Below are 27,807 nucleotides of genomic sequence, written 5' to 3' on the forward strand. Positions count from 1 at the left end.
GTGTGCTTTCCATACACCCTAGGTCTACCCGGAGAGGCCATTGGAGGAAGAACGTCACGTGACAGAGGGGTGCCAATGTTATTCTTTAAGGGTGTCAAGACCCTGTCAGTTTGTGAAATAAATATTGGGAAACAACGAAATGCAAAAAGCGACCTACTACGACAGCTCTGCAATCTATGGTGGCTACCCCTACCAAGGAGCAAATGGTTTCACTTATAATGCTAGTCAGCAGCAATATCCTCCGTCCTCATCACTTGTGGAAACTGAATACCATCGACCTGCCTGCTCTTTGCAGTCACCTGGCAGTACTGTGTCCCACCATAAGGCCAATGAAATCAATGAGAGTTGTATGAGGACCATCACCAGCCAACCCATTCAACCCCCAGTTATTTCAGAGCAGCAACAGCAGCAGCCTCCAGCCCAACAAGCACCACCACCACCACCGCCCTCTGTCTCACCACCTCAAAATGCCAGCAGCAATTCTGCCCCAGCCAATACTTCCAAGAGCCCGATCATTAACTCGTCCACCATGTCCAAACAGATATTCCCATGGATGAAAGAGTCTCGGCAAAATACAAAGCAGAAAAACAGCAGTTCCAGTTCAGGTATGAAATGCTCTTACATTATGAGTGACTGGCTTATGCTGGCAAGCTAAATTGTAGCGTCATTTTTTTTCCATTTTGTTTATAATCTTATTTCCAATATAACTTCCTAACTGGGTGTCTTCTAGAAAACGTATTGAATTGCTTTAAAGTGAGCTTGACAAAGCAGTGAACTCAGCCCTGCAAATGAATTCCAGCTTCTTTTCCAAGCTCTTCTTCCTAGCGTCTGAGAGAACTACACACTTCTGAAGTCTATAATATTCCATCAGTAGTGCCTCCCTTCCATTAGATTATGTCAATATACAGAGGCCCAGGCCTTTAGCCAGAGGCAGGTCCTGAGTATTTTGTTGGCACAGTGTTATTATATTAATAAGACACTGACCTATCCCTGCTGAAGTGTAATACGAATAAAATAGCTCATAATCATCTCCAGTCAGGATCAATGCTTTACTTATATTCAGAACCCAGTCTTATTTTAGCAGATGGATTGGCAAAGTTACAAGTCTGGTAAACAAAGATCAGTTCTGAGTACAATAAAATCAAGTCCATCAAATATTATTTGAGGGATAATCATGTATCTCAACACTGTTATTATGTAAGGGAAGCCAAATAGATGATAGCAGTGTGAGGGTCAATCCCTAGGCATTCTGTTTATATTAACTGCTTCCTCCCTTTTTAGTGTCCCCTAGAAACGGATTCCAAACACTTTGGCATATAATCTTTAATGTATTTCCTAAACTTGGATAATCTTACATTTTACTATTTGGCACTTACATTTACATATAAAATCTTACATTTTACTATTTTAAATCATGTATGATTTTAAAAAGCAATATGTTTATGTGTGTTTGTATACAAACTAGGTGCATATGTGTGTGTGCATATGTGCAAATATATACACATATATGTGTACATAGTTTATATATAAAGTGCATACATTAATGTATATGCATACATACATACATATTCACATATATATATGAAAGTCAGTGTGTGTGTGTATATATATATATATATATATATATATACCATATATGCTACAGCATTTTGATCTTATACTTGTTGTATATATTGCATACATGATATATGCATGCATACTTATAAGGTCCCTGTTTATATGTTCAGGTTCTCAAAGCAATCCAGGGGATCTGGGCCCCTATCTTCCATGAAAGGAAAGTATCCAAATCCCCTCGCCTGTTTTGAAACCATTAAGTGCCTTATGTGAAGAACAGCCAGACTTGTGCATGAAGAATTTCTACTACTGGCTTTTTTGCATCTTCTTGTCTTGTATAAATGTTATTTCAGGGAAATTATGGTATTTGCTGTTGTTGTTAATGGAGGCAGCTATAGTCATGGAGTGATACTTCCACGGTGAAGGGAAATAATCGTGAGATAGTTAAGGCTTGTATTTCCGCATGTTTTAGCTCTAGAATGATTTATTAGATCGGGATACTCCTAGGCCAGCTAGCTGGAATCTCCAGACACCACTCCTAGCCATGGTGTCTGGACAGTCATTGTTTCTGGTCGCTGTGTTCAGGTTCCACCATGCTTATTGTATTCTTTGTGTGATTTACATAGGTGAGAGTTGCGCTGGTGATAAAAGCCCTCCAGGGCAAGCCTCCTCTAAAAGAGCACGCACAGCTTACACAAGTGCCCAGCTGGTAGAACTGGAAAAGGAGTTCCACTTCAATAGATATCTTTGCAGGCCACGAAGGGTAGAGATGGCTAATTTGCTCAATCTCACAGAGAGACAGATCAAAATATGGTTTCAAAACCGCAGAATGAAATACAAAAAGGATCAGAAGGGAAAGGGCATGATGACCTCTTCAGGAGGACAGTCCCCAAGCAGAAGTCCTGTACCTCCCGCTGCTGGGGGGTATCTAAACTCTATGCATTCTTTAGTAAACAGTGTTCCCTACGAGCCCCAGTCGCCTCCATCATTTAACAAGCCTCATCAAAACACCTATGGCATCCCTGCATCATATCCGACTCCTCTCAATAATTGCCCGCCTCCTCAAAAGAGATACACGGGGACAGCAGCTGTTACTCCTGAATATGATACTCATCCTCTTCAAGGCAACAGTTATGGGAATCCACATATACAGGGAAGCCCCGTCTATGTGGGGGGCAACTATGTGGAGACCATGACAAATACTGGCCCTTCCATCTTTGGTCTAACTCATCTCCCTCATCCTTCCTCTGCCAACATGGACTACAGTGGGGCTGGCCCAATGACCAACAATCACCACCATGGACCTTGTGATCCACACCCAACATACACAGACCTTACTTCTCACCATCCTTCTCAGGGAAGAATTCAGGAAGCGCCCAAACTCACGCATCTGTAATAGACAGGAGTTACTGAGTGAAACGTGGAGTCCCCCAACTTTTTTAAAGTACTTTCCGTCCCTCCAGCCCCTCCCCCTTTTGTTTTGTTTTGGTTTTTTGTTTGGGTTTGTTTTGTTTCCTTTGGTAAAAGCGTTTTCTAGTTTCTGTGACGTAGCAATATTTGTTGCTTGAATTGCTCTATAGTTTCAATAGTGAATATTTATCTTCTTGAACTGTAGCCTTGTGTCTCGCTTTGGGAGTATACATAGGCTTTATACTTTACCTTCTACACTTTTATCAAAACAGGGTATATGAACAAATTTTCTATACAAATGATTCTGAAATGTGAATTTGTTCGTACATGATTGATCCCGCGGGGAAGCAATTTTTTTTATTGCACTTCTTTTAAATAGCGAGAAAGACATCAAAGGCGCTTGAACAGGGATTCCCTGGACAATTATTAATACGTGTAAGTCTTTCAATGTGTGTATGCTGGTGAACATTCAGATTTATTTATATTTTTTTTGCAAACATTGAATAATCTAAGTGTTTAAAATTTTATTTATCCCCATCTGTTCATATTTATATATATATTAAAAAAAATCTGTACCCTGAATATTCAGGAGGCCGTATGTTAGATGGCATATTGGCACAGGTAGGAAATATCGTTTGAAAGGAAACTCTAAGTCCTTTATGAAAAAGTAAATATAATGATGCAATAAGATCCGGGAGGAAAAAAAAAGACATAGATCACAATTTGAATAATTTATGCTTTGTAACATCCAGCAAAACGGAAAATGTGTAAACCTGAAAACACTAGATTTGTTTTGAAAGTTATACATTCCTTGCTGCTCACGTTCTGAAAAAAATAAAGTTTTTATTCTGAATAACAAAGAGTTAAGAAAATATTATTTGCTTAAAAAAAAAAAAAAAAAAGCTCCACATCATGTGACGAGGAAGCCACCGGGTCTCTACATACACGAGATTCCCATAGCCCAGCCCAAGGAGCCTCTAGCTCCTGCGATTTTGCTTATCAGGGTTTAAAACCTGCTGTGTAGCGGTAAATCCCAATGTGTCTTATGATCTGTGACAGCTCCGGTGTTGAAAATATCAAGGATGGCAGCGATCCGCCTTTTGTGTCCGCAGCAGTAGGTGCTGAGCTGGGCGCGCTCCGTGTAGGCACGGCGCGGCGCGGCGGGGTGACTCCTGTCTGAGCCGGATTTCTTGGGGCAGAAACAAAGCCCGCAGCAATGCCACGCAGAGCGCTCAGGTGCCCGGGCTGCGGCTGGGCTCGGGAGCCTGCTCCCTGCTCTCTTGCCTCTCGCCATGTTGGACTCTCTGGGTTTTTTTTTCCCCCGAGGGAGCCCACTCTTCCCCAGCCTTCTCAGGGAAAGGCCCCTTCCGCCTCTGCGCTGGGGGCCTGTGCAAAGCAGGGAGCTTTCTACTCCCACACTTTTTCCTCCCACGCTGGAAAGAGACAAGCCAGGGACTGTTACTTTGTGCGGGGAGGAGGGAGGGGACCGAGTGAAGACAAACAGAGCCGAGTATAAAATAATGTGCTATTATAATTGGCTGGCACGAATTCGGAAGGGAGAGGGGGACGGTGCAGAGCACAATCAATCACCCCAGCGCTGGAGAAGCAGCCCTCAAAGAGCTACTGAGGCTTGTTTACACTGACTTGGGAGCAACCCTGGTAGCTCAGGCCCGTCACCAAGATCCCAGTGTGGCTGGGAATATTTAAAATGAACAGATCCATCTCGCATAGTCCCCTTTCCTTCTTTAATAAAATGACCTGATTTTTGTATTTTTTTCCCCATTTTTGCTATTCTGACTTCCTTCTCCGCTCTACCTCCTCCCCTTTCTGGACCTGATGGGGGAGGGGATGAGGGAGCTCGCTAGCTTTCCAATAATAAAAGAAAAGAAAGCAATGTTTCAGAATATTTGCCTTCCGAATGGCTTTGAACAACAGCATTTCCAAAAATAGCCCCCACGGCAAGGACATTCCGAAGGGGATCTCTATAAAGTACAACCCAGAGAAGAGACTTCACGTATTCAAATCAGGTATTTTTCTTGCAAACCTCCCAAACGTCCACGGTTTTTAATTTCAGGTTTGAGAGCTGAAACTAGAATGGACCTTAATAGACGAGGGTGAAATATGGGTATGAGTACAAAGACATACTCATATACCGCAGAGATAGTAACCTACTCTGTTCACCATCTGTATCTTTTAGTGCACAGCAAAAAAATGTCGCCATTTTGGTCTCTCAGAAATATTATGAATCTTTAGTCTTTATCTTGTTCTGAGATCCATCCTTGCTTGATGCTGAAACGACTCCAATGCAGCCATGCATCTGCATAAAGCTCTTCTGCATAAATATATATAACATTGGGAGCCACAGAAAGGGATTTTGTATATTATACAGATTTATTTTGTACACGGAAATATACACTTCAAATGGAAAGAGGCTGGCTACAGTCTGATATCGGTGATTGAATCGCAATTAATGATTAATACAGACCAACGACTGACTATTAATTTTAACACAGGAAAAAATAATCTTTTGGCAACTGATAAAAGATTATCGGCGACATTTTCCTCGTTTAAAACAAACACCCTCCCCCACCCCTTGTTGTAAACAGGTTAAATAAAATCAAAAGAAATGCTAGAAATTTTAACGTGTCGCTGCTTCAGCACAGAAAACGAAGTTCATGCTAAAAAAAGAGAGGATTTCCCATTCCCCTTCCACTCTTTCGGAAGTTCAGTGATTTTCTCCAGCTTTCCAGCAAAGATAGGATGCATTTTTTAAATCTCTCCGTTGCAAACAACAATCTGGAGTTTAAAAGACTGCTGCCGGCTAAAACCCATTTCTACAGGCATAGCAGTTGGTTTTTACAAGATTTCGGCGTTCCCCGTCCATAGAAAGGTCTCTTCCAGGTGGTTTTTGTATTAGATCGGCCACCAGGAAAAATGTGCAGAATACGTCCACCCACACAGGTTTTACTCACAAAGCCTTGTTACACTCCAAGCCTCTCCCTTTCAGTCTACTGTTAATCCCAATATTTTCCTCCTACTGGGAATCGCAACGTTTTCAAGTGAAAGTAGATCCTAAATTGGCATCATTAAGGTAAAACAGGGTTGCACTGGCCGCACAGCCCTGAGAAGCCTGTGAAAGCACATTTTACAAGCAGCCCTTTTCCCTGTTTACTTGCGTTTCTTGCTCTCTCCCGCTTTTCTCGGCCACATTTGATCTTGGAAAGAGCAAGAAGCTTTAAATGTGGTCATAAGGGCCAGTAGCTGTCAAACCTTTTGGCGGACAAGATTGATCGCGCGCAGGCATCACCAGAGCTTTGTTTGGAGTAAAAGCAAGAAAATGAAACCCCTTGCATTTTCCAACAGCATCTATATTTGTAAGGCAGCCCCTTTTTAGGGATTAAATGACAAGTCTCGATCTATATTTTATTTAAACAAGCAACCCAGGAAAAAAAAAAAGAACGACTTAACAATATCCCAACCCCTCCCCCCTCCCAGTCCCTTCCAGCTTGTGGGTTTATTAAGAGAAAACCGAGGATTTTTGATTAACATTGTACAGACTGGAGCTCTACTGATCAGTTTATTATTTTAGCCACTTACAAAGATTTTCGTGATGGCTGAAACAGCAAAGGCAAGCCCAAGCCCCCGCCGTGCTCTGTGGGCTACATGAGAATACACACACACACAGACACACACACACACACACACACACATATATGCATATATTTTTTTACAAAGCACAGATCTTCCAGTTTTCATCCCGAATTCAAATAACGACAGGAAACGCAGTCCCTGGCCTGGGCTCTGAGCAAAGAAGAACATCAGACGTGTCCAATGCAGTGCTGCTATCATCATCATCATCATCCTAATTATTATTATCCGCTTTCTTCTCGTAATCATTTTCATCGCTCTTCTGGATTTGCTTGGGAAAAAAAAGCTTGTGCCAGACCAGAGCATGTAACTAGTCCAGTAAGTGGCACATTGAAACGACTGCGAACAGAGCCAATGCTCCTGGAGCGTGTACAGTTATTCACATTACAATCCTGGTAGCATTTTTTTCCTTGCCTACCACATTAAAAAAAAAGAAAAAAGACATTCAGACACTCGCCTCCAATACATTTCCTTGGAATCGAAAATACTCACCAGACCCAGTTTACTACGGTTATTAAGCAAAATAGGTTAGCGGTCGCGAATCTAGCTAATGCCCTGGAGTTTGTGGAAGAAAAAAAATATTCACAGCGCATCTACTTCTGTGTATTTATATAATCTGTATTTTGTTTTTTACGGTCCACTCCTGTGAAGTCAACTGCAGTGGGAAGGCAGGAACCAGAAAGCTCCTTTCTAGCTTAGTCTTCCCATAAGAAGCGAGGCTGCAAAGAAAAATCCAGCTAAACAATGGGATCGGAGATCGGCGGTCAATTGTTCTCCATACTGTACAGCCAATTAAAAAAAAAAAAAAGAAGAAGAGAAAAGAGGCCAACTCGGGAGCAAGACACTAGTTTCGAGGAAGTGCTATTCCCCAGGAAAAAAGGAGGGCTCTCTGCCTGCGAGTCCTGCCTGGGTGCAACTTCTTATGTGGGGGCCCGGCGGTGTCAAAACTTTGAAGATTAATGGATTACTTTGTTAATGACTCAAGGCGTCAGATTGAGGTGCTTAAATGATTTGTGAGGTGCAAAGCGTTTTCCTGACAGTCCCAAACAATGAGAAGGAGTGTGCGGGAGGAGGCGGGGAGGGGGGGGGCACACGGCAGTCTGCAGGACAAGCCACCGGCACACACCAACCCGCGCACCCCACGCCGAGCCCTTCGCTCGGGGACGCCAAGGGGAGCACTCCAGATCTAGGATTTCCCCCCTAAAAAAGTGTAAATAAAGCCTTTCTGGCCCCCAATGAGGCGTTCCTTCCCGACTTTTTTGGATCAATCAAACAGACAGTGGCTTCTTTTGATTAAAGCCCAAATTGTCATTGGGCAGAGGCAATCATGTGACAGCCAATTCGGTCCAATTTCAACCTTGTCTCCATGAATTCAATAGTTTAATAGTAGCACGGTCCCCATACGGCTGTAATCAGTGAATTAGAAAAAAAACACCCCACCAGCGATCTTCTATGATCTATTTTTTTCTTCTCTCTCTCCTTTCGCCCGGGCCTTCCCCCCCAACAGCCCCCGAAATCAGAGGGAACTTTTTCTCCAAGGGGGCTGCGAGTTGAAGGCCATGAATTTCGAATTTGAGCGAGAGATTGGTTTTATCAATAGTCAGCCATCGCTTGCTGAGTGCCTGACATCTTTTCCCCCTGTCGGTGATACATTTCAAAGTTCATCAATCAAGAACTCGACGCTTTCACACTCGACACTGATTCCTCCTCCTTTTGAGCAGACCATCCCCAGCCTGAACCCAGGCAGCCACCCTCGCCACGGCAGCAGCAGCCGCCCCAGGCAGAGCCCCAATGGCAGCAGCAGCAGCCCGGTGCCAACGGGCGCCCTGCAGCCTCCGGAGTACCCCTGGATGAAAGAGAAAAAAGCCTCCAAGAAAACTGCCCTCCCGCTTGCCACGGCCTCAGCCTCCGCCACTGGACCAGCCTGCCTGAGCCACAAAGGTCAGTTCAAAGACTTTCCCTCTGGATCTGTTGGATTTTCCCCAGCTGAACTGGGAGGCACTGGAAATGGGTTGGCGGAGGAGGAGGGAAGACGCTGGCGGGCTCCACCGTGCTCTGAAGCCCCCCAACTTTCCCCAACTTGTGTAATGCGGGATGATTTATTTGAGTTGGAGCTGACCTCCCCTTGTCTTGCTGTCCTAGAGTTAGGATATTTGACAGTAATGAAGAGTGATAGATTGCTCTTGCTCAGCTAAGCAGCTGATGCATTAATTATAAATTGTAGTATGGCTAATATAAAGTTTGCTCTGGTGTGGGGAGGTCTGGGAGCGAGGTGTGATGATTTTATTGAAGGGGAAAGGGATCCACAGCACCGGGCGCACAGGAGAGCAACACAATGGATTTACTGCATCCAAGGGCGGCCATTTTGTTGCAGTTGATATTTTATGCTATATATACCTATATATTTCCCCCCTGGCGGAGTGGAGGGCGCCTGGGGGTTGCGATCTAGCCCGTGCATTTATCTGGCGTTGTTTGTTTGCCTGTGTGCTTGCTTTTTGCAGACTCCCTTGAAATCCCCGATAGTGGGAACGGTGGCTCCAGGAGGCTGAGGACGGCTTACACCAACACCCAGCTCTTGGAGCTGGAAAAAGAATTTCATTTCAACAAGTATCTCTGCAGACCGAGGAGGGTCGAGATTGCAGCCTTGCTGGATTTGACTGAGAGACAAGTCAAAGTCTGGTTCCAGAACAGGAGGATGAAGCACAAGAGACAGACCCAGTGTAAGGAGAACCAAAACAGTGAGGGGAAATTTAAGAGTTTAGAGGACACCGAAAAAGCAGAAGAGGAAGAGGAGAAATCCCTCTTTGAACAAGCCCTCAATAATGTCTCAGGGGCTCTTTTGGAAAGGGAAGGCTACACTTTTCAGCAAAATGCACTATCTCAACAGCAGGCTCAGAATGTACACAATGGAGAGTCCCAAAGTTTCCCAGTTTCGCCTTTAACAAGCAATGAGAAAAATCTGAAACATTTTCAGCATCAGTCACCCACTGTTCAGAACTGCCTATCAACAATGGCCCAGAACTGTGCAGCTGGCCTGAACAATGACAGTCCTGAGGCCCTGGATGTCCCTTCTTTACAGGACTTTAACGTTTTCTCCACAGATTCCTGCCTACAGCTTTCAGATGCAGTTTCCCCCAGTTTGCCAGGATCTCTGGACAGTCCTGTAGATATCTCTGCTGACAGTTTTGACTTTTTTACAGACACACTCACCACAATTGACTTGCAGCACCTGAATTACTGAGAAAAGTCAAGACCTCCTCTCGCCAAGGGTTCTGCCTTCCTTTTTGAAATGACTTAATTTTATTTTCCTTTTTCCTGGTCAGTATTTTCTGTTTCTTAATTCCCTTTGCTGTGTTTGAGAGCCATTTTACCGTTTCTTTTGGAGTTTTAGTTGTGTTCAGTTTAACCTAGCCACATCCTAGGTCCTTCTATGAAAGCAATATCTGAGGCCTGTAAGAAAGTGATCATATAGAATTGTATCGTCACTTTCTTTTTATTTTTGTATTGCATTAGGATGCGTTGTCATAAGTATTTTTGGTAGAATAAATTCTTGTTTGCTACAAGTAGCTTTCTCTTTTTCTTCCACCCTCTTTCTTCCTCACCACTGGTAGTCTAACGGGTCTGCTGCTGCTGCTTTTTTCCTCCTCCCCCTCCTAATCTAACTTCGGAAATAAAATTAAACAATCCGCTCACAACCTCTCTCCTTTTGGTAAAGTGACATATTTATTAGAGAGAAAAAGCACATTCCAATTCTTTATTGAAAGGATTCTTACAAGCAATAATTATTATTATTATAAAGCCTGCGCTCAAAGCTTACACAATTTCCTCCTTTTAACCTGGGCATATCTCGAAGAGCTTCTATTATCTGCGTGTGAATACAAATTTCGGGTTTTCTAGACTGTAACAAAACAAAAACCAAAAAACCCCAAACAAACAAACGTGCAGCTCTCTCCGTTACAGACCAAATGTAATCCATAGGAAATGGCAGGAATGCTTTGCTAGAGACACTGGCCTCTTGCTGTAGTAAAAGGCTGGGTTAGAAATTGCTAAGCTAAACCTCCGTGCGTCCAACAATTCGTTTTAAGGAAAACTTCTTTAAAAATACAAGCACAGTGCGCGATTGCTTAGCTCCCATGTGCTGAACGCGTCCGAGAAAACAAACCTACAAAAAAAAAAAAAAAAGGAAATAAAAAAAAATACAAGTGTTATTATTTGGGGGTGGGGGGGATAGGACTGCATTTCGGAAGGCTGTAGACTGTGCTAACGCGATTCCTCCCGGGGCTCTGCGGAGGCAGGGAAGGAGGCTTTTTCTCCATAAACCTCTTTGCGGTTGCCAAACTCTTGCTTCATTCGTTTAAATTTCAATGGAGCCCACTCAGCAGCCCGCTGCCCCATTCGTGGCGCGGTATAAAACCCCCACAGAGGATTGCATTGGAAGACCCGTCGATATTTTTAACACAGCCGAGAGTGCTAGGGCCAAAAATCAAGCAACAGATGGTGGCAGGGAGAGTTGCGGTTCCCAGAGCCAGGCGATGGCGCGGATCCCCGTGTGTTGTGTCTGTGCGCGGGGAGAGCTGGCCGGCGAGGCGTCCAGTTGCGCGGGGCACTTTATGTCCTCTGCCTGCGAGGAGGGTGGTTTCCCCGCTCTGCAACACGTTGTGGAGCTGGGTCGCGTGGGTAATGCCTAGAAGGGCTGGCCGCGATCCTTCCTAGCCTCATAAATCAAACTCTCTCTCTGAATGAGAATGTCATCAAAGAGATCAATTGCAGGAACACATGCACAAATAAAAACCCTCTTACGTATGTGCCGGGGCTGGGGATCCCCGTCTAAAACCATTAAGTTAGAAGGCGTTTAGTCATAATTCATTTTTATTGCTCTTTTAAAACAACAGCTTGGCTGGGCTGCGGGTGCGGCACACCTCTCCGGCCTGCTCCTGCTCCCTCTCCCTGCTCCGGCTCTCTCGGCCCAAAAGGGGCTCGCTCCCTCGCCTGGGGGGAGGATTTTAACTCCTGTTTAGCTGGACTCGTTCAGCTCCCACTGGACCGATGCCCTGCAGGCACCCCGGGCCTGGAGGTGGCCACGTCCTAGTGAGAGATCGGCCGCCCTGAACTCTCTTCCCCGATCGCTTTGCAAATCAATACATCTCCGCGGAGCGATTGTCTCCCGGGGAAGCCCTGAAAGCTGCCTGGGCGCTGGGGGCAAAAGACGGGGGGTGGGGAGGTGAAATGGGGAGAGCGTCAGAGTGGCGCCTAGGGCACCGGGAGGGCAGCAGTGGCTTGGAGATGCCCCCCTCGAAACCTTCTGAGATCTAGGGTGAGGCTGGGGGCGGCGTAAGGGGGAACAGAGCTGGCATAGAGCCCTGCTCTGAAGGCTTGTCTCCATTTGCCCCTACTCTGCCTCCCCCACCTCATTGTGCCGCGCTGGAGCAGACACAATGTAACAAAAGGGCGGATTTCTTCCCCACCATGGCGAGGAAAGCGAGGGCAAGGCAGCCGGGCTGCGGCGGGGGTGTCCAGCTGAGAGAGGGACTTGGGGGTAGCAAGTGATGAAAAGCGGGGTAATGCCTGGGGTGGTAGGGGGGAGCCAGCTCTCCAGTAAGCGGTCCCTGTGGCTTGCCTCTGCCCTGATCTCCACCCAGCTGGGGCAGGCAGAGGAAGTGCCCCTCCAGCCTTTTCTGGAGCCACAGAGGCGGAGTGCAGGCCGCCTCGTGCATCTCAGGGAATCCCCTGCTTCGCCCCCCCGCCCCCAAGCCAAGAGTGTTGAGCAACTCAATGGCTCCAAGCGGCCCTGGCCTGTTCATGGCGGTGCGGGAGAGCAGCCCGGAAGGGGGAGGGCGGCTCTTTTGTGCCTAGCGGGTGGAAGGGAGACATCTACCCGCTTCCCAGTGGCAACAGCGGGGCTGCGGGGTGCAGGGCGGCGGGCGGAGGTGGCCGCACAGGGGCACAGACGGCTGTGGAAAGCCGATCCCGGGGGTGTGGGGGGTAGTGGGTGAGGGGGAGAGCCAGGGGGCAGGAGCCTTTGAGAGTGAAACCAACAATCGGGCAGGGGGCCAAGGCAAAATAAGGCAGGGCTGAAGTGCACCTGCATGCCCCCTCCCCCCGAACCCCCCCCCCCTCAGGGCGGACTTGGCAAAGAGGCAGCTGCAGCCTCCCCCAGGGCACATCTCTCTCTACGCATCTCCCTGGGGCTGCGGCCGGGAGAGGGGTCCTCTCCCCGCGTGTGCATTTGAGCACGCCCAGGCACAGGCAGGGGAGGTATCCACACCCACGCGTGGATCTACGGCACCTGGGCCCTGCTTGTCTGCATGTGCCTGTGGTAGCGCACTCACACACCAGTCCCCATCCCCACCCCCGCACACGGACCCGGCTTTCCCTAGCTGGACAGAGGGAAAGTTTGAGCCCATCTTGGGGGGGCGTCCCCCGGGAGCCTCCGCCACTGACCATCTGCTGGCTCCCTGCGCTCCCGCCCCATGACAAAGCGGCTCGCAGGCTGACAGGGGCCCCGCTCCCCCCTCCCCTCCCCTCCCCTTCCCTTCCCTTCCCTTCCCCTTCCCCTCCGCCCCGCCGTGTCATCCGGGGCTTGCGTCTGTCTGCGCCGCGGAGCTGCCCCGGCAGCTGGGCTGGGGCGTGCGTGTGCACGCTTGCGGGGCTGAGCGTGGCACAGCCCGGCCCGGCCCGGCCACGTCGGCAGCCCCCCTGCAGCTGGCGGCTGCCCGGGCACAGGGAGCCCCGCGGGCTGCCAGGCACCTCCCGCAGCACAATGGCGTGCGATGACCCAGGCGCCTCATTGCCATGCTAATGTCCGCGGGCTGCGCAACCCCTTTAACTCTTGGCGGCGCAGCGCGGGAACACTCCCCCCCCCCGCCCTGCCCTGCGCGCAGCCCCTGCCCCAGCCAGCTGGGCCCCGCGGAGGCTGCCGCAGGATTGGGGAGGGGAGGGGGGGGGTGCTGGCTGCACTGACAGCGCCAACAATAGCAACCACGCACCGCCCCGCGCCCGGGGAGCGGGGGGCCCGCAGCGGCCCCGGCTTACCTGGCAGGCGGCGTCCTCCAGCCCTGTAAATCCAGGCAAGAGCAGCCCCCCCCGCGCCCCCCCTCCGGAGGCTGCTGCGGGCTGAGCGCCTGGGCGCGCACTGTCTCTCCGGCCCCGGCTCGGAAGCCCCAATGCACAGAGTGGGGGGGCGGGCGGGGGAGGGAGGTGGTGGTGGCTGCGCGTCACCTTGATGGAGGAGCGCTCGGGATTTAAATGCCACTGAAACGGTGATCCATCACCAGCAGGAGCTGGGAAAGTTTAGCAGGAGGCGCAGCCATTGGCTGCGGCCCTCACGTGTCCCCAGCTCCCTGTGCATCCATCTCGCTTTTCTCCTGGCCCCATGGAGGAGGTGAGAAAGTTGGCACGGGCACCCGGGGCGCGGAAGACCCGGTCACTCCGTGACAGATGGACACGGCGAGGATGAGCTCCTTCCTCGAGTATCCCCTCCTGAGCGGGGAGGCTGGGACCTGCTCCGCCCGCGCCTACCACCACCCCGAGCACGGGATTACAACTTTCCAGTCCTGCGCGGTCAGTGCCAATGGCTGCAGCCCAGGGGACGAGCGGTTCCTGGTGGGCAGGGGGGTCCAGATCAGCCCCCCCCACCCGCACCCACACCCGCATCCGCACCACCCCCAGGCGGGCGCCTACCAGCACCCCGGCAGCCTGGGCATGTCCTACTCGCACCCTAGCTGCGGCCCGGGATATGGCAGCCAGAACTTCAGCGCGGGGTACAGCCCCTACTCCCTCGGCCAGGACGCAGATGGCAGCGGCGGGTACCCCCAGTGCGCGCCCGCGCTGTACTCGGGCAACATCTCCCCTCCCGTGGGCCAGCAGCACCCCCCCCAGCACAGCTACGCCGCGGGCTCGGCGGGGCCCGCCCAGTACATGCACCCCTCCTACGGAGCCGAGCAGCAGAACTTGCCCCTGGCCGGGTACAGCCACCCCCTGTCCCCTCTGCACGCCAGCCACCCGGACACCGCGCGCTCCCCCTCCGCAGAGACCTCGCCTCCAGCGCAGACCTTTGACTGGATGAAAGTGAAAAGAAACCCACCTAAAACAGGTCAGTCGCAATCAAAGTTTTGTTTTGTTTTGTTTTGTTTTTTGGTGGTGGTGGGGGGATTCTCTCCTCTTTCTCTCTGTTTTGGAGCAGCAGACACAAGGCAGAGCGCCCCCCCCCCCCCCCCCCCCCCCGCACCTGTGCTCCCCGTGGCCTGCTGTTTATCTGGATTTTTATTTTTTTTACAGGTAAGGAGATCTCCGGCAAGGCAGCGCGGACAAGTTCACCCCTCTGCCATCATGACAGTCCAGGCTCTTATTTCCGCCCCCGTGGTAATATGTCTTGCGATTCATAGCCCACTCATCAGGCTTCCTTTGACACTAGTGGCTGGCTCCAGCTTAGCACGACCCACTCCATCACTCACTGCCGGGCTCCCCCGCATCCCGAGGAGTTCCTGCTCCATATCGCTCTGCCCGTGTGTACACATTGATTATGTCACCTCTAAATCATCGCACTTGCTTAAACTTGCCCTATGCTTTTCACAGGGAAGGCGGGAGAGTACGGCTACGTGGGGCAGCCCAACACGGTGAGGACCAATTTCACCACGAAGCAGCTCACGGAGCTGGAGAAGGAGTTCCACTTCAACAAGTACCTGACCAGGGCCAGGAGGGTGGAGATCGCTGCTTCGCTGCAACTTAACGAGACGCAGGTGAAGATCTGGTTTCAGAACCGTAGGATGAAGCAGAAGAAAAGGGAGAAGGAGGGCTTGCTACCCATTTCCCCGGCTACCCCCACGGGATGCGAGGAGAAAGCAGAAGAGTCATCAGAAAAGTCAAGTTCATCCCCGTGCACCCCTTCACCAGCCTCCTCTACCTCAGACGTCCTTACTACCTCAAACTGACACATCCCTGGGCCCCACCCTATAGCTACATCTTTAGCGTACCCTCATTGATTTAAAGTAAATATATATTTTTAAATATTCGGGTCATCCTGACGTTCAAATAACTTGTTCCGTGAGCATTTGGGTTTAGAAATACCCTCGGCTGTTTATTTAATGCAGAGCTAAACACAATGGGTTCTAATGTCAGTTTTTGATGACCACTTAATTAACTAGTCCTACATTCATTCCTTACATTCCAGCAGGAGTTGTGAGTTTTTTTTGTTTTTTTTTTTTTGTCTCCTTAGCACATTTATAAGGGTCTCCCTGTTTCCGGAGAGCCAAATTGCAAGGATGTTTCTATATTTTTTCCCCTACAGAAACACAAAGCTATCGAGAGTACATGACCTCATGATGAGATGCACTATTGAAAGTGTTTACACGAGTTATAGAACTTTCATCCATTAATTTAATGCGTTCTCTTTTTTCGTGTGTATGGGTTTGTTGGTTGTAAATACTTTGTCCAAGAGATTTATCTTTTTACAGATTTTCTAGAAATGATGTTTAGATTAAGCAGGGTGGGTACATTCTCAAAACTGGATCCAATTTTATAATGGTAAACCTGATGATATCAGTTAAATTTGCAATCAGATACCTCGAATTGTAGCACCATTTTTTTTTATGAGACAGAAGAAGGCTTCAATTGCACTAGGTTTTGTAAACCTTACTGGTGTGCTCCCCCTCTCCTCCCCCTCCAGAAATCTGTGCTGGATTATATTGGACCTAAAACGGTATTTTATCCCCCCCAAAAGACCTCACCTATTCCTATTTTCAAAGTAATCCTTCCTTCGAGTTGATGTCTTTTCAGCCTAATCGTAAATGTGATGACTGGCCAAATGAATGTATATTTTCTGTGATTCGTGTATGGAACTTTGCATGATGCACAATGCTTTGATGTACTGAAGGTACACTGAGTTCTATCAGTTGTCATTTGTGAGCTAACTATCTTTCTGATTTACAATCATTAAAGGTTCTGCGGTTCTGTGAGTGATGGAATCCAGAGCAGAATTTACGGGTCCTAAAATGTCTGTAATAAATATATTCAAGTTTCAGGTACACGTTGTTTTAGTGCATGTGTGACGTCATTGATCACCTACCTAGTTAGCTTCCTTATTCTCCTGGCGTGGCCTTCGAGACGCTATTCAATAAAAGACCTTTCTCCTACTCATTATTTTGCTGAGGCCAGGACTCTTGTGTGTCCTTTCCACAGCGCCCAGTATGCGGCATCGCACCAGCCTGGGGGGTGTGTGTGTGTGTGTGTGTGTGTGTGTGTGTGTGTGTGTGTGTGTGCGTGCGTGCGCGCTCGATGACGACAATATTAACAACGTTTCCTTCCAACATGTAGGAAAACCGCCTCTCTTACAGCAGGAGGGCATTTCTGAACCAGATCTATTTTTGAAACGCAAATGCGAGAACTTCCTGGGTCAAGTGCTAACCTTTTCACCTCGAAGTGAATGTTGACATATATATAAACACAGCCCGCTTCAAACGCAGAAACTGTCTTCAACCAGTCTTTCTTCACATCCCAGGCCAAGAGGGAAGAGATTCACATTTCATTATCCCTTGGACAAAGCTGACTCAAGAACTGCATTCTCCTTCCCCCGAAATTGCCAGGGACGCCACTTTATTAAGACCTGGCAAGTTGGGTGATTGGTGTGTCTTGAAAGGTGACCCTCGCGCTACCTCTTCCTCCTTTCCCCCTCTTATTTCAGAGATCTCCCGTCTCCAGGTGTCTTGGTAGTGTGCTCTTGCCAAAACAGCCCAGGATCTTCCACCGACCCAGGTGTTCATTTCCTCTTCCAAACAACAACACCACTAATAATAATAGGAAGAATAGTAGTTACAATAATGGTAACAATAACAATAAAAAACAAGTCCCTGCAGGTAATTTCAGGAAATTCTCAAAGTTTTCGATTTAAGTTAATGCTTTTAACTCAATGAAACACGCCCACGCCCTTTCCTGCAGTGTCACCAAGCTAAGTAGAGAGATGTTGGGATAGACATTTGTGATGTCGTGTAAGACTCCTGGTGTCATTTGAGTTTCAGCCCGAACAAATAACATCTTGCACATCTGCTGGGCATCCCCCCTCCTTCCCCCCACGAAGTCTGAGCTGCAGATAAAGCTCTCGATGCTTCTTGGAGACTCTATGGAGCATCAACGACATTTCCTTCACTTCAGTGTCAAAAGAAACAAGCGGTGATTTGCAGCCGCGTCGGCCATATCAAGAGCTGAGAGACCTTGCAATAGCACAGGGCTGACCAAAGGGTTCTTGTGAATGCAAGGGCACTTCAAAGCAGAGGCAGATATTTCTTTCATTTTCCCGCCTGGCTTATGCTGTACCTTTTGTTTATTAGTGTAAGGCTACAAAGCAGAACAGATGGCTTTCTTCCAGAGCCTTGCCTGACTTCAAGTGGCACATGTATGCCAGGGAAGCGATTGCAATATCGAAAACCGTATCTGAACGTGCTGGAATTTGGAGGTGTAACCTGGATCCCCTCGCTGATGGTTTAATGTATCAGAAAGAGGAACAATAAGTAAGCCCCAAATGTATCAGCTCCAGCTGTCACTGTGCCAAGCTGTTGGCGAGCGATTTATCTGAGAAGAATCCTCTGTTTTTCCAAAAGGAAAGCCTCGCTTATCTTGTTGTCGCCCTAATCGATGAAATCCAAGGAAATTCAAACACTCGCATTTACTTAGGATTTGGATTCGATAAACCAATAATAAGGGGATGCGGAATTAAAAAAATCTACCGATTTCCCGGGCGCGATTGCTCTGCGAGGGAAAAAAAATCGTGAAGGGTCAAAACATGATTTGACAAGCAGGGCTCTTCTAAATTGATCTCTTCCTATGCCTTTGTTTTTATGCTGTTGTCCCTCCCGAGCTTCAATGCATCCACATGGCAAACGAAGTTTAGTATCTTCCTTTCCTACTTAAGCCGGTTCTGCTGTTCACCTTTAAAGTTTACTTTTGGAGGCTATTGAGATGCTTTGGTGTTTTCCTCTGGGGCAATCAGATTGAAGCCGATCAATATTTACTCAGTCTGAAAGGCTTGTTGAAAAGGCAGCTAACAACAAACTGCTTAGCTGCTCACCCCTGTTTAATCTTAGGTTCACCGAAAGTTCAAGCAGGAATGAATTCAGTGATGGGTCACTTTAGAATGAGTCTCAGTGGTTTATCTCAGGGCTCTGGTAAAGGCAACAATCACAGCCTCATCCCTCTCTACGCGACCTCCAACTTTCCTATTATTCTTCTGCTAAGCCATGTTTACCAAAAACTTGAAACACTTTCTTCTCTTCTGCAGAGGCAAAGCTCCTCGCCTCCCACCCCAGGTTTTCACGCTGTCATTTAATGTTGGATAAAACACCAATTAACATAGATTGGCATGAATTCTCGAAATAAACCCTTCAGGAAGAGATCATACATTTTAAAGCGGACTTTTGCAGCATATCTTTCAAGGACATTGCTGGACAAGAGCTAATGGAAGAGCGCTTTAGGTTGCAGTGACAGTCCTAAATTCTGAATCTACCTATGGGAAACCAAGCAGGAGGGAATGATGAAAGCAGCTAAGTAGCGTGTGTTTTTATTTCCTCCTGATCCACCGTTTGCACAAATAAGGAGTCCAAGCAATGTAGATCTGGAAAAGTGGTGGACGTTGCAGCTAATTGCGGCAACTCTCCAGAGGTCAAAGTTCACGTAATCACTGCATAAATGCATACTGACTAGGAATTTATTAGCCCTTTTCTAATGGCAGCTCACGTTTTGGGTATAGGCTTGGGAGCGGTTTCCCTCCGATGTTGGTTCTCAGGAATTATCACCCATAAACTCTGGACATTTGCATTTTGATTTCTTTGGAGATCTGCGGCAGGTCCTATATTTTTGTTACAGTAATAATATATTTAGACTAAAGAGAGCGGGCACGAAGCGAAAGGTAACATTTGGTGCAGGCGGTACAAGACATGATAGCAGTAGGGGCCGGAGACAGCCAGACGAGTAGACAGACAGAGATTGCGGGTGAGAATCGGAGCATGTCATGAACTCGATTAAAGAAAAACAACCGTATTCATAATAGTTTGGACATTAATTTGGGGGGCAGAGGGGGGAAACTTTATTGCATTGACTTAGTGATTGACTCAGTTAGACCCGCAGTAAAATAATATGTACATAAACGGCATACAGAAATAATTAAATTAATAACAGATATATCATAGCACTTTGAAATTAAAGCGATGATAAATCTTTGTGACGCTCTATTTTTTCCTGCTTTCTCCCTTTCCAAAGCCAAAGCCCTCTCTCTCCAGCCATGGCCCTTGGCTCTCTTTCACTAAGAGTCTTCTTTTATAGCAGATGTACCATAAAATATTGCGGATCATAGCTGCGCTGGTTTCAAACGCAGAACGGCCGCTGAAATCAATGGAGCTGTGTGTGGGGGGGGGGGGGGGAGAGCGGTGAAAAACAAAGTGTCATCTCATCTTGGAGAATTTGGGGGCAAACCGGGTTTATGTTGATAACGTGAATAGTCCAGTCCGCCCGATAACTTCAAAGGGTTTGAGTAATCTGAGCGGGGTTTGGTCCGGATAAAGCATCCGCGGTATTTTTATAGGTTACTGATCCCTTCCAGCCATTTGCTGCAAACCCACATGCTGTGTTTCAGCTCGTGTTTTACAACAGTTTCGGGTTATCTCGAGAGCGCATATCTGATCCTGTGGCGGGAATCAGAACTATTGATTATTAGAAAGAAAGAAAGGGCTGGCGATCAGCCTCGAATTCAATCAGATGCCAGGGTATGGAGATATTTCCTTTGCTCCAGTTCAATTAAAAATATGAAATTGATAGGGTGCGTAAAACTGCGCAATTCAAGAAAGTTAAAAACAAACCCCAACACCCCGAGACAAATAGCAAACAATCAGCCTAAGTAAATCTCTGTAGCATACTGGTTTACCTATTGCATATGGATCATCAGAGTTACAGTCCAGTGGCAGTCTGGGTGCTAGAAAAATCATAGGAGGAGGCAACCTTATGTTTGCAAAGACGTGCTAGGTCCGCAGAGGGCGAGGGGGACCCAGTGCCCGCTGTGTAGGGCTCCGAGCAGCTCCGGCTTCTTCAGCAGTCTGGGCTGTGATTTCTTTCTTTAGCTATGGCTTGATTTAATTTTTTTTTTTAAGTCATAACCCGAACTTCAGCTTGCTAAGCCATTCAGAATGCATCGCCTACTCAGAGAAAACCCGGACAATAATACAGCTATTATTATTTTTGGGGGGGGAAACGATATTTAAAAATAGTTTAAATATATATTTAAAAAAATAGTAAAATCGTGTTTTAACATATTTGGAAGAGATCGATGAGCCGTACCGCTGGCTTCGATTTGGAGCGGGCGAAAATGAGGAGACTAACGAAATTTCGTTTTGGGAATCGTCATAATAAAGACCAACAAAAGAAGCAGGGTGGTGCGAGAAGACATCGGGCTCGGCTCCTCGCAGCCAAGAGGAATTTCCCTTGTAACAGAACCGCGGGTTAACTCGAGATGTTTCCGACGAGATCAGAGTAAAGGACTGCTCGAAGGCCACTTTTCTCTGTGTAAATAAACCAATAAAAATTCAGCAGCGTTTGAAGTCCCAACTAGTCACGCCGTGTATATTAACAAAAAATAGGGCACATTTCAAATATTTGTAACGACCTCTTTTGACCATGCCTGACCATGCTGTGTCTCCCGCGTGGTTATTTTTTGCTGTCGGAATTTCAGCAAGGGATTTTTTTTATTTATTTATTTTTTTTTGTTAAATACAGGACATTTTGACTGAAAACAGCGAGAAGCCTCAATCTATTTTTCACCTTTCAAGTGTATTGAACTACAACTCCTTGTCTCCAGGCAGGTTTAAGGACAGACCGCAAAGGCAAGACTGGGCTAGGGGTATAAACCTGCGCGCAATTTCCTGGGAATACGACCCAGTGGATCTAACACACGGACTGCCTGCAGCCAACAGGTCGTGGGCAGAGGTCGATTCCCCGAACCCGCTGGCGATGCTGAGTCGCATCTGTTGTCAGTGGAGAAGCAGAGACGGCCAAAGGGCCGATCCTGCTCCATCTGAAATCAATGGCACTTTTTCTCTGCCATTCTCCAGGGGGAGGGGCACGCCCCAGCACCCCAGCTGCTCCAGAGCAATCTGGACACCCCGTCCCCTTGGCTGCGGGCAGCGCTCTGCCGCCTGCAGGGGGTCGCTGCCCGTGAGAAACCTTGGCCATCCCAGGGTTATGCTCATGCCGTAGTAGATTCTTACTGCAGATGCAATGAAAAAGTCCAAGCCTGTTCTCCAGGCGCAGATCCTGGAGCCATTACTCAGGGAGACCATGGGATTCCGTCCTCATCCCCACAACTCATTGCTCAAAGGACAATTCCTTTGCATGCAGATTTAGCAGTCCATGAAAGTGGTTCTCCATGCCAGCCGTCAAAGCCCATCGGATATGGGCTCTGGGTCTTCTCTCCCCCGCCCTCCTAGTGCACAAAGGTTCAAGATCTAGTCTCTCTGGTTCTACCTTTAGACCTTAACCCCCTTCCTGATGGCCTTCAGAGGGCTCTTCTCACTAGCTGTTTCTTCCTAGACTCCAGGCACTTTCTTGAACCGATGAGAAGAGGTGGGGGAGTCGTTTTAACACTGACGGCCAGATCTGGCTGCTATTGAAACCACCGGGAATTTAGCTATAGATTTCAGCCTGATCGGGATCGGACCCCCTGGCTGAGATTTCATTGAATTATCTAAGCTCAAAGAGGATGGGATTGAAGTAAAGCCATGCTTTACTGGCGACGCTACTCAGCTACCATGAGGACAGGCAGAGACGGGGATAGGAGTCTCATCAATGTCCTTAGGTACTTTCCTATTTGGTTCAGGATTATGATTTACCTAGAAACCCTGCTTTCCCCAAATGGTAGCTACAAAACCCAGGGCAGATTAGTGAAGAGCTATTACTTATGATCTCCTTTGCCTATTAATAAACCCATCACCGAATACCGGATAACCCTCCCTTTCTCTGTCAACACTATTCTAGTCAGCAGTGTACACGGGAGAAGAGGGATTGGATGTGCCATCAAGGTCCTGCAATGGGCGCCCCTTTTGGTCTTACTTGGTGACAGATGTTGAAGCTTACAGAGAGCTTAGTAAACACAAAGTTGGACTGGACTTTTTCATGGCCCATATGTTTTTCATCATTCCCAGTCAAGCCAAGACCAAAGGAAGACGCTTCCCTCTTCAGACTCTTCATCTTTTCTCATCTTCAGCAGTCACTCAGTTCTGGTGACATGGAATAAAGAGAAGAGAAAACATAAGAGACCAGGTTCTTCTTAAAGAGACTGAGAGGTTGAGGGCTTATTTCCCAGTGGGCATCAGCAGGCATCCGTTTGCAAAGTACATTTATGTAAATCCACAACAAATATAAAAAAAGCAGGTTAAATAAATAGAAAGAATCAGAAAAAACAGATTCCCAAATGCTCCTCACTTACTTCTGAGAAGACTTCATTTAGTTTGGTAGAGGATTTTAGAAGCAGGAATTCCTACATAGTTATAATTGGGAATCAGAAATATGAATGAGATAAACATTCTCCCAAATCAGAGCTGTTTGTCTGACAGCCTGCTCCTGCTCCCAGCAGAGCCTTCAAAGTTCCCATTGATTTTAATGGGAATAAGATCCAGACCTAGATTCGTTTCTTAGAGTAGTTGTAAACTACACTTACAGGCCAGGAGCAAACTAATTCTTTTGCCACATCGGTTGGTCATGATAAAAATGTGTATGAGTAACAATCCTGCAGACTTGTCAGCAAATTCAGGTATCACCAATAGATCAGGGGGAAGACGGACTGTAAACAAAATAAGTAGGTTAAGGCAGTTCCTCAGGCTGTCATAGCATTGGGTAAAAAATAATAGTGACTGGAAATGAAAATGCATGTAATAAAATATGCATGTATATTTCATTGTGTAGAAAAGTCAGCTTGGAGAAATTCCTTCTAGCAAAGCAATGTGTAGCATGAACAATGTTCTCCAACACGGAAGTGGATGTTGCAGGTAAATAGTGTCCCTTGTGGGCAATGCATGTAGTTTTGCATTTTATTTTCTATATATTTTTCCTAGTTTATATTTGTATTTCAGTCAGTGCAATGATCCTGAAGTAGCATCAGCACTAAAAGGGGCTGACAGTCCCAGCCTTTAGGTCTGGAGTAGGATGGTGAACACAGCACCTAAGACCACATCTGTTCTAGAAGGAGGCATCACTTTAGCTAGATCTTAATCTAAATAAATGAAGTCCCTATTGCAGTTGTGCCTTAAGCAGTATAAGCCTTGCTTACCTCAGTTTTGCTCACAGATTTAAAAAGTCCAGCAATGCCTACACCTTTGTTCCAGGGCACCAACCGCTCTGGATCAAACTCAGACTTGAGCCCATCCAAGCTAAGCCAGCCAACCTCCTATTACAGGTGGCTTGCCTGTGGACTATAGAACTGCAAATCAGAGGATGACACCAAGACTAACAGCTTGTCAGGGAGGGCAACTTCCTTGCTTTAAATCACACCTTTTTCTTCTCATTAGTGTGACTTGCCACGTAAAGCTTGTTGAAATACTGTTCACAAAGATAGCTGAATGAAAACATTCATCTGCTCTACATCCTCTGCTGAATCCTATGTTTACCTAGCAAAGATATCAAATCTTACAAAATATTAATGATGGAAAATGTTCTACTCCAATCTATGCAGGAGTTATGTCTCTTTGAATATGCAGATACATTTAGAGATTGGAGATCAATATGTTAGGGATTTTGTGGAAACAGAGGGCCAGATCCCAGCCCACCTGTTAGATGTCCATATGGACTTAGGTGCCTAAGTGTGATCCTATTCAATCCTGCTCAAATTCCTGAAAAATGTTAACACCTCTCTTAGACTTCAAACTAAGAGACCAGAAGGTGGACCTATCCACCTTTGATGTTAACTGTTTTCCAGGGACTCAAGTAGGGTGGTATAGGTGCCTAAGTTCACTTATGCATCTAATCCATGGAATAGGATCATAAGGTTTGATCCTGTTTCTGTTGAGGTCAACAGAAAAACTTAATTGGGAGTGGAATTAGTCTCTTGAAGAATCGTAGAAAGACATGATCCAACTGAAGTCTGCAGAAAGACCCTATTGATCTCAGTGGGTTTTGGATCAATATACTCTGATTTGCAGTGAAAGGAGGGTATTTCTACTGAAAGCAATGGGAGCCTTGCTGCTGGCCTTAGTGAGAACAGAATTGGATCCAAGGTGTCTGTTATACCGTATTTACTGGGGAGTGCTGCCTACCAAATATGAAGAATAGGTGATAGAAGTTCATACTGCAAACCAGAGAGAAGGAATTTTGCATTCATTAAAATGGATACATAAAAAAAAAATAATCTTAACTATGGATCTCTGTGCTGCAGTTTATATACATGAAACAGTGGGTATTTTGCCTGAGAAAAACAGCAGGTATGCATTCAGTAGCTGTTATCTATTTTTCAATGTGACATTTTACAAGTTAAAATAATAGGTGAGAAGTAGTTACTATAAATGCAGTATTAAAAGCAACAGTGAGCCCATGTTATTATTGATTTCTCTCCCTCTGTCTCCTTCTCTCTTTCTTTATAAAACTAATGTACTCTATCGATACGAAGCTACCTACTTTAATAATAAATCTAGTGTTTCAGGCTAAGAGCCCAATGTTTCCTTTTACATATAATTTATAGTTGTATTGATTTTAAAGCACTGATTCTATATTCCCCCCCCCGTTGTCATATTAAAAATGAGTTCTAACCGAAAGGCAAAAATGATCTTTAGCTAACGTACATAACAGAGCAGTTTGGTTGCAGTTAAGTAGATTTAATATGATTAATAACAGAATGAAATGCTTTGAACAATATTTCAGACCACAATTTTCAGTAAAAAAGAGGGTTTTAATGAAGCTGTTGAAAGCTTTCACAGAGTGCAAAAGGAGAAGGGCTTTGCTTTCTTAACAGCAATGCCGGTTTGCATTGCACATAGAAAAAAACCTCAGTAAATACACAGACATGTTCAAACATTGCAGCCTGTTCCCAGATTTTTGGGTTTTTTTGCGGGGGGGTTGTTCTTTCTTTTTTTGTCTGGAGGGTATCTATGTATGTGCTGGGGACTTGAATGGGAGCAGGATCAGGCCTCTTTCTAGATAGGAATTTTCTTGCACTTGTAGGTATAGTATAGACCTTTTGTATAAGTCACGGTGGTTGAAAACTTCCCCTACTTTAGCCTTTAGGCCTTTATTTCACAAAACTCTTTTTTATGTAGCCTGTAAAATCATTAATAAAATAATAGGAGATCTGAGTCATAGTGAATGCTATTTGTGGTAGGCACTTAACCCTAATAATAAAGAAGCTATTAATTCATATCATCTCACTTTACAGAATTAAATAAAAATACATAGCCCTTTGAATTGAGTATCTGTGAGGACTACTGTAAGTGATAAATTTTCAACATAAATGTATAGTATGGTTCCCCATATTGTCTAATATTTGATATAAAGGACTTCAGTAACTTTAAAAGAAAACCTTTAATCACAAAACATCAAATCTTGCATATTCAGATAAACATCCTGTTTATTTCATTGGGAAGTTAGTAAAAAAAAGGGTCTAAGATGAAAGGTCCAAAGTCAAGGAGACAAAGAAAATCTGAGCTCAAACACAAAAAAGGAGAAAAGGATGAAGTTCAGCCATGTCCATGGAGGGCTGGACTAACCCTTTAGTGGGCCCTATGCAAACAAACTAGTGGGCCCTGACCAGTCAAGACCCCTTTCCCACCCTGGTGCTGCTGCCCGTGGAGAGCGGGGCTCGGAGCCACTGCTAGGAAGCAGCTGCCATGGCAGCAAGGCTGGTGGACTGGAGGGGAAGGGAAGGGAGGCTGATGGGACCATTTGTGCCACCATCGCAGGGGGAAGGACAGGGCCCCCCTGCAGCCCAGGGCCCTAGACAGTATGTGCCTAGTTTGCCTATGTGTTAATCTGGCCCTGTGTCCATGTCTTGGAATACACCTCCTTGATTTGAATAGATACTTCATGTCCAAAGGAAAGCAACCTCTTTCAGTGTACCCACAAGCCTGTACCACATGATGGGGGGCAATTACTATTATACTTCAAATAAGAGGTTCAGTTTAACCATGTAAGTAAGTAGGAATAACTATAATTAGTCATTCAATCATGTTCGTAGTCTGAAATAGTGCTGGTATTGCAAACATTACTTTTTTTCTTTAATTCTACCAAGGTGAATTGTATCCATAGGTCTAAGGGCTCAAAATGGCAAATATTGTGATTTCCGTTGTAGGAGAAAGCAGGGGGGAGAGGGGGGGAGGAAAACAACTTTTTTATAACCATAATGCTTCTTTAATAAAATAAACATGTTTACACGGTCTTCAGCTGTTGTCCAGAATTAATAAATCCTCATGCCCATCTTTGAGTTAATCTCTTAAGGATTTATGCATTGCAATAATCAGTATTCTCTTCGTGGGACCATATCAACTTAAGATCTCCAATCTACCATCATCCTTAAAACCTTCCATTAAAAAAAAAAGGATTTTTTTTCCTAGCAATTAATTAAAATTTGAAATCACTGTGATGGCAAAGTTCCTAAATTAGGAAATAACTCTTCTTCACCAACCATTTCTATATCAGTTTATTTTCCCTAGTTATGATTAACATTTCTTTTCTGATGTATTCATCCTCTTATGCTGTCACTTTAAAATACTTCTTTGCTTACTACTAGCTCAAATCTCTCAAAACTTTGCTCTATGCTTTTGCCTTTTGTGTGTAACTGTACATGATTAAAGACTGTTTTTCTTTAAAAGGTATCTGGGTCACTCGAGGAGACAAATGGAGGATTCAGGCTTGTTTGTTTCTTTCTTTTGGATACAAGTACAATGGGATTTTTAAAAACTTAAATCAAACAGCCTAATAATTTCTTGTCATGGTTGTGAATCAGGCATGCATCTGATGGGAAGATACAGAACATCTTTCCACTTCCCCACTGAAACACCCAAATATTTATACTGGGAGAATGCATTGGGTTTCCTACGTACTTCTATCTGCCTTTCCAGCATGGCATTGTTTTTAACTTCAGCTTTGATCTGAGTACTGATAGCCATGAAGGGCAAGGAGTGAGCTTGTACTTTTTTAATATGGGGTTGCTGCTTTTTCCAGCTCATTCATTTTCCCCAT

The 27,807-nt window shown here is 46.1% G+C and overlaps 3 protein-coding genes and 1 long non-coding RNA gene across 16 annotated transcripts in view; 3 read left to right on the forward strand and 1 right to left on the reverse strand.

Moving 5' to 3' along the window:
* The window catches only part of HOXA3 (homeobox A3), a 43,880-nt gene extending 40,056 nt beyond the window's left edge, over positions 1-3,824 (forward strand). For all 12 annotated transcript variants that reach the window (XM_019497771.2, XM_019497767.2, XM_019497768.2 and 9 more), the window contains 2 exons: positions 23-605; positions 2,181-3,824. In XM_019497771.2, coding sequence (XP_019353316.1) covers positions 140-605; positions 2,181-2,950 — 1,236 coding nt within the window. In that variant the 5' untranslated portion in view covers positions 23-139 and the 3' untranslated portion in view covers positions 2,951-3,824. The remainder of the gene's footprint in view (positions 1-22; positions 606-2,180) is intronic.
* Positions 3,825-3,907: 83 nt separating this feature from the next.
* On the forward strand, positions 3,908-10,175 carry HOXA2 (homeobox A2). Its single transcript, XM_006265358.4, has 2 exons — positions 3,908-8,553; positions 9,114-10,175. The coding sequence occupies exons 1-2, from the start codon at positions 8,172-8,174 to the stop codon at positions 9,851-9,853; spliced, it is 1,122 nt and encodes a 373-aa protein (XP_006265420.1). The 5' UTR covers positions 3,908-8,171; the 3' UTR covers positions 9,854-10,175.
* A 138-nt stretch (positions 10,176-10,313) lies between these two features.
* Positions 10,314-13,768, reverse strand: LOC132250910 (uncharacterized). Its single transcript, XR_009462610.1, has 2 exons — positions 13,645-13,768; positions 10,314-10,774 (listed from the first exon to the last, which is right to left on the reverse strand). It is a non-coding gene; the product is annotated as an uncharacterized LOC132250910 (long non-coding RNA).
* Positions 13,769-13,886: 118 nt separating this feature from the next.
* On the forward strand, positions 13,887-16,634 carry HOXA1 (homeobox A1). 2 transcript variants are annotated; one of them, XM_019497776.2, is made up of 3 exons: positions 13,887-14,704; positions 14,890-14,973; positions 15,187-16,634. In XM_019497776.2, exons 1-3 carry the CDS (start codon positions 14,050-14,052, stop codon positions 15,540-15,542), a joined length of 1,095 nt encoding a protein of 364 aa, XP_019353321.1. In that variant the 5' UTR covers positions 13,887-14,049; the 3' UTR covers positions 15,543-16,634. The 2 variants fall into 2 exon arrangements, with proteins under 2 accessions (XP_019353321.1, XP_006265419.1); XM_006265357.3 differs by lacking the exon at positions 14,890-14,973 and having other exon boundaries at positions 13,901-14,704.
* The last annotated feature ends 11,173 nt before the right edge of the window (positions 16,635-27,807 follow it).

The sequence above is a fragment of the Alligator mississippiensis genome, chromosome 5, assembly GCF_030867095.1.
Source record: "Alligator mississippiensis isolate rAllMis1 chromosome 5, rAllMis1, whole genome shotgun sequence".
NCBI classification, from domain to species: Eukaryota; Metazoa; Chordata; order Crocodylia; family Alligatoridae; genus Alligator; species Alligator mississippiensis.

Excerpts from the sequence above, each read along its gene's own strand:
- HOXA2 (XM_006265358.4), top strand. The coding sequence starts at position 8,172 with ATGAATTTCGAATTTGAGCGAGAGATTGGTTTTATCAATAGTCAGCCA. Across the intron at positions 8,554-9,113 it reads AGCCTGCCTGAGCCACAAAG|ACTCCCTTGAAATCCCCGAT; the intron begins GTCAGTTCAAAG and ends TGCTTTTTGCAG.
- HOXA1 (XM_019497776.2), top strand. The coding sequence starts at position 14,050 with ATGGACACGGCGAGGATGAGCTCCTTCCTCGAGTATCCCCTCCTGAGC. Across the intron at positions 14,705-14,889 it reads AAGAAACCCACCTAAAACAG|GTAAGGAGATCTCCGGCAAG; the intron begins GTCAGTCGCAAT and ends TTTTTTTTACAG. Across the intron at positions 14,974-15,186 it reads CTCTTATTTCCGCCCCCGTG|GGAAGGCGGGAGAGTACGGC; the intron begins GTAATATGTCTT and ends TGCTTTTCACAG.